The 6,058-nt window shown below is 36.5% G+C and overlaps 1 protein-coding gene across 1 annotated transcript; it reads left to right on the plus strand.

The window, feature by feature from the left end:
- LOC18777433 (protein P21) lies at positions 3,312 to 4,356 on the plus strand. Its single transcript, XM_007210527.2, has one exon. The coding sequence runs from the start codon at positions 3,480 to 3,482 to the stop codon at positions 4,158 to 4,160; it is 681 nt and encodes a 226-aa protein (XP_007210589.1). The 5' UTR covers positions 3,312 to 3,479; the 3' UTR covers positions 4,161 to 4,356.

The following is a 6,058-nucleotide window of genomic DNA, read 5'->3' on the forward strand; positions in this document are numbered from 1 at the left end:
TGAAGCAGATACATCTTCTAGTTTATAATATTTATGAATAAGTCTGATGCAATAAAATTCGTTTGAGGGCTTTGTCATTAGCACATGTAATGGTGTGCATTATGTAAAACAATGTACCTGTACTCTTTCACTCGGTTCAGACATCATAACGAAATGAAAGTCTCAGTTTTTCATTTTCTATTGAGTAGCACCATCTTTAATTTCGATCTATTCGATGAAAAATGAATGAAAAATAAAGTGAAACTCTTACGATCATCAGTCATGCTTTATTTTTCTTAATGCTGGGCGATTTTGCTTCATATATTACCTAATGAATGTGAAAATTTGGTTACCTAAATTCGAAACTAATGTTGAAGCTCAATGGGTTATAGCTCCTCTCACAAAAGGTATATCTTCAGTGGCCATTCCTAGTAAAAGTATTCATATATGAAAAAGCGACCTATAAATCGAAAGCAATTCAGGTTGTTAGATGCAGTTTGAGATCTCTAGGGAAGCTTCTCTCAGGCCCCGTTTGATAACTTTTTCAATTTTAGTTTTTTGTTTTTATTTTTTGTGCTAGAGTAGTGAGGGGAAAAGAGGGAGAATAGAAGTGAGAATGAGAGTGAAGATGGGATTGAGAGGGAAGATGAGAGGGGAGGATGGAAGGGAGGAGTAACAAAAGTGAAAATAAAAATTAAAAACTGAAAATTTATTTGGAATTGTTTTCACTTTCAAGTGTTTGTTTTCACTTTTGTTACTCCTCCCTCCCATCCTCTCTTCTCATTCTCTCTCTCAATCTCATCCTTACTCCCATTCTCGCTTCGGTCTCCGCTTTTGGGTGCAGGATTGCTTGGTCGCTGGGGTTTCCTCAACCAATTCGATTGTGTCAGCCCTGAGATTGGTCCTCTTAATTTCCTCTATACTCTACCACCAAAAATAAAAATTAAAAACTAAAATTGAAATGTTCATCAAATGAGCCCTTATTTTCTTCAGTTTATTTTTCAGATTTTGTAGTGTTTTGGTTCTATCTCTTTTGGAATGCAATTATCCCTTCACCGTTTGGGCAGCAAAGTATTGCAAACTTTGAATATAATATTCCATTAATTGTAATAATAATAAATCAGGCGCAAGTCTGATTCTTAGAAATTCTCTTATGGTCTTTGAGATTTTCTATAGCAAATTGGATAAACCCCATCAGTGATGGCTGTGCTCTGTGCTCTCTTAGTCAAGTCCATACGTTTTTCCTTTGGAGTATTGACAAATTTGTATGTTTACTTTTGCGCATTAAGCCAAAAACAAATCTGAACATAAATTACGTATACAACTCTATCGATCTATTGTAGAATTGTTCTGCGGACCCAAATATTCTTACATCTTGGAAGAAACGATGAAACGATAGGCTTGGATTTTTTAGAATTAGAAGAAAAACTAATAGATCAATTATCATCTCGATATATTGTTAATATCGACATCATCGATAGTATTTCATTATATTGATAGTAAATAATTTCAGTCTTTATATCACATAAGTATCGATAATAATAATCCTATTTGAGAACGATGTATGAAACTAAATACATCTTTAGTAAAAAGTAAGGATTTTTAAGGCCCTTAATATTCCTAGTCCAAAAGATGTCTCTAAGGCTAAGGGAGGGGGAGGAAGCAAGTCAAATTCGATTTTCTTATGGACTACCTATATCTTTTTAAGTGCCGTATGCTGTCTTCTTGTTGATTGGTCAAAAGGAAAAACTTGGTCATAGCAATATGAGGCAGATATTGTTGTATATGATGACAATTAATTGAGGGTGGAAAATAATGCAAAATATCCTGTCTCCTTGAGAAGCTGTGGACAGAAGGCGTAGGACTTTTCTTCAGCGTCGACTGGCCGCAGACCCATTCATAAGTCTTTCATGTATTTTCGCAGCCTGCTACTAAAATAATTGGACCAGCCTTTGTGAAAGCTATGTCTACCGACAAAATATCAATGCTTACTTAGTAGGAAGTTGATCTCTTAAATCTTGTAATGCATTTTCAAACTCCTAAATTTTGAACTAAACAGATTTTAAATGTGTATGAAGCTTTTTCAAGAATTAACATAATTAACCGATATTTTAGACTCATGCAAATCTAATATATATTTCCTTTTTCTTTGTAGACACATTATATTATATATTTTTTGTCTAATATAATAGGGCCAAAAGAGACACATTCATGCTTGATGGGGACGATTAGTAACTCTATAAAAATGTAGCTAAATGTGTCTCATTGATTTACTTTCGTAGAATAAAAATTACACATCATTGACTTTTGCTTGCTTTTTTTTCCTTCCTTGTGGAAAAAAGGGAAAGTGAAGAAGAAATTTCGCTTTCCTTTCCTTGTGCAGTAGTGGACATAGACTAGAAAACAAAGAAAATGACCTAAGAAAGGGATGCCATTTAATTTTGTGACACAGTTCTTCTTTGCTCTATACAATTAACCTCATAAATGTAGCATCTTTATAATTCAATTCCAAAATGAGCCTGCTGCTCATCAGAAAAAAACCTCTCATCAGTTTTCTCTATCCTATTGATATTGATCATCATCACCCTCTTCTTTGCAACCATTCATGCAACACATTTCCACGTCAGAAACCAATGCCACTTCACCGTCTGGGCAGCCTCCCTTCCCGGCGGAGGGAAGCAGCTTCTTCCAGGCCAAACTTGGTCCTTCGACGTGAACACGGGCACTTTCCCTACCAATATGCCAAAATATCACATGTCTCCTTGCGAATATAGGGGAGGACTTTTTTTTCAGCGTGGACTGACCATCGATATCGACCCATGATATATAATATATCACAAAAATTTATAGGGTTGACCCATATATTGTGCCAGCCTGCAACTAAATTTAACTGGACCGGCATTATCTTGTTAACCTATGAATCAAAACGACATATTTACACAACAATTAACATATAATTGGAAATTAGAAAGAAAAAAAACCCTAATAACTATGTAATTTAGGGATTTATTATATGAGTGCCATCAGTTGATTGAGTTGCTCCAAAAAAAAAAAATTTCTTATTTAGAAATATTTAACAACCCAAGTATTTGGTAAAAAGAGGCTGCTTAATTTAAAAATGACGGAGTTTAGGAAGCTTTAAGAAGCAACCAACGACTGCTTAAAAGTTAATTAATTGGTGTCTCACTGATTTAATTTGTAAAATAATAATGGAATAATCATGATCACAATTTGTGAGTCATTACGTCCTAGTTAATCATCAACCTCAAAGTACTTATCTTCCACGATTTCGGTTTTGGCGAAAGAGTCTTGTTCTTCTGGAAAGAATGGAAAATAAGAAACTGTCCTCCAATTTCAATGTGTGAAACAAAGTCTTCTTCTCTGCCTACATATTCCTCTATATATAAGAATTACTTGAGAACTCCCTCACAATTCAAAACACAGCCACAAAGCAAAAACCAATTGCGCAATATTGTCACCGCTTAATTATAAGCCCCAAAATGAGCCTACTCAAAAAATTCTCAGTCTTTTCCATCATATGCATCACCCTTTACTTTCCAACTTCAACCAATGCAGCGCGTTTCGATATCCGAAACAACTGTGCCTTCACAGTCTGGGCAGCAGCCTCACCAGGCGGTGGAAGGCCGCTTAACAGTGGCGAATCTTGGCCTTTAGATGTGAACTCCGGCACTGCTGGGGCCCGCATTTGGGCACGAACGGGATGCAGCTTCGATGGAGCTGGACGTGGCAGCTGCCAAACAGGTGATTGTGGAGGTGTCCTCCAATGCCAAGGCTATGGCCAACCCCCAAACACCCTAGCAGAATATGCACTTAACCAATATAACAACTTAGATTTTTTTGATATTTCTCTGGTTGATGGGTTCAATGTCCCAATGGACTTTAGTCCCACGGACAATGGATGCACTAGGGGGATACAATGCACGGCTGATATTAATGGGCAGTGTCCTAACGAATTGAAGGCTCAAGGAGGCTGCAACAACCCTTGCACTGTGTTTAAAACTGATCAATATTGCTGCAATTCTGGGAGCTGTGGCCCCACAGACTTCTCTAGGTTTTTCAAGGATCGGTGCCCGGATGCTTATAGCTACCCCAAGGATGACCAAACCAGCACATTTACATGCCCTACTGGGACTAACTATAGGGTTGTGTTCTGCCCATGAAGTAGGTGTTCACTTTGTTCTGATATAGGAGACATAAATCTGCTGGCAATAGCTAGTCGATAATATCGATTGTATGTTTGTGATGCAATAATTAAAAGCTTGAGGGCTTTGTCACAGCATGTACCGTGTACATGCATTGTGTAACACAATATTAATAATATTAATGTACTCATCCAAGGTACTATTATAAATGGTTCGCTCACGAGTCTTAATTCAAGTGACATGAGATAAATAGCATGACGATAGGAGTAAGTTCAAACTCTATTGTTCGAAAAGAAAAACATAAGAATTTGTGGAATGACATTTTTCGCACTCGCCCTTGATGATAAGAGTGTACATTTGGTGGTCATTCTTTAATTTCCATTATTGCCTCCTACAACAAATTTGGTACATGTTAGAAAGAGAAGAATTTGAGCTCAATAGGGGAATCTGGCCATAATATCACATGAATGGTTTATGAACTTTGGTTTTTTTTTTTTTTTTTTTTATCAAGTCTCTCGCACTAGTATAAGGGTGTGTGTAATATAAAAATCAAAGCATTTCAAAACCTTAATTACACTGCACCTGCTATGACCCTATTGAGGATGATTAACGATCCCCGCCAACTTAGCAAATAAAATCATGTGGAATGGTAATTTAGCTAATGAAGGCGGTGATTGCATATGCAGCCTTGGACTCTTGGGCTAGAAAAAGCAGAGCAGCCTGAGTGAATATACCGCAAAGGCCCACTCCTTGTTTAGAGAAATTGAAAACTCGTACTCAATGGCTGATTTTTCTTCGTCTTCTTCACCTTTTTGACTTAATTTTAGTAACTTTGATCATGGCTTTTGCCTTTTTGTTGCTTTATAATTTGTTGAGTTAGTTTTTGTTTGGTCAGTTTTGGTTACAAAATGGATTATAGTTTCTATTTTTAATAGTGAATTTTTTTAGGAACTTTAATATTTTTGTTTTGTTTTTTGTTACTCTTCCAATTATATTTTTTGTTACTCTTCCAAATCTTGCTCGTATTAATGTTGAAATGAATTATTATTATTATTATTTTTTAAAGGGTGACTGTTTGTGATTACTATTCTCGTGAGGCATCAAGATGGATTTTGGAGGACAGTTACATGATAAGGGCAGATGAATGCTTGAGAAGGGAGAGGGTTTTCTCATTACTTGCATCCATGTAGTGAGAAGAAACTGGTGGAGACAATGCAATATTTATTGTTGGTGGTGCATGGAACTCAGCTGATAGAAAAGAAGCATTATGAATCTGGATCCAGTGCTCGGCGTACGATCGTTAATGTGGAGGAGGAGCTTTCTAGGAAATTTATTGGTACTTTTGCTTAAGGTTGAAACTTGGTCCGGCAGGCTGAAGATGCAATGCATGAATGAAATCAGTAATGTCTGTCGTTTGATTAGTGTTTTAATTTCAAATGGATTTAAATTGACATAAATTTAGGGATTTGCTAAGTAAACTTTTCCCTTTTTTTAAGGGTAACTGTTCGTTGGGTTGGGATTTTAATACCCCTTATTGGGTTTGTGTTGTTTTGGCTAATGATGTAGAGTCTACTTTTGTCTTCCTATCCCAGCAAGTCAAATCAGCAGGTTGCTTATCCGTGTTCCAAATGTCTGCTCTACTTCTGCATTAGAAGGAGATTTTTGCAAACCAATTGATTGACAAAATTGGTTGGCTTGCTCAACAAGTGTGGTTTCATGTCATCCCTACCAACTGCCAATTTCCCTGATGCAGTTTCAGTACCAAAGCCAAGCATGAGTAAGCGAATTCCCAGCATTACAAATAACAAACCTGTGCGTGATTGTAAATTGTAATTCAACTAACTGATACAAACAAACAAGATAATGAAAACCTAGGAGCTACGCTACTAGCAGAATCAGATATCCTAAATTCTAAT

The sequence above is a fragment of the Prunus persica genome, chromosome G5 (assembly GCF_000346465.2).
Source record: "Prunus persica cultivar Lovell chromosome G5, Prunus_persica_NCBIv2, whole genome shotgun sequence".
Lineage (NCBI taxonomy): Eukaryota > Viridiplantae > Streptophyta > Magnoliopsida > Rosales > Rosaceae > Prunus > Prunus persica.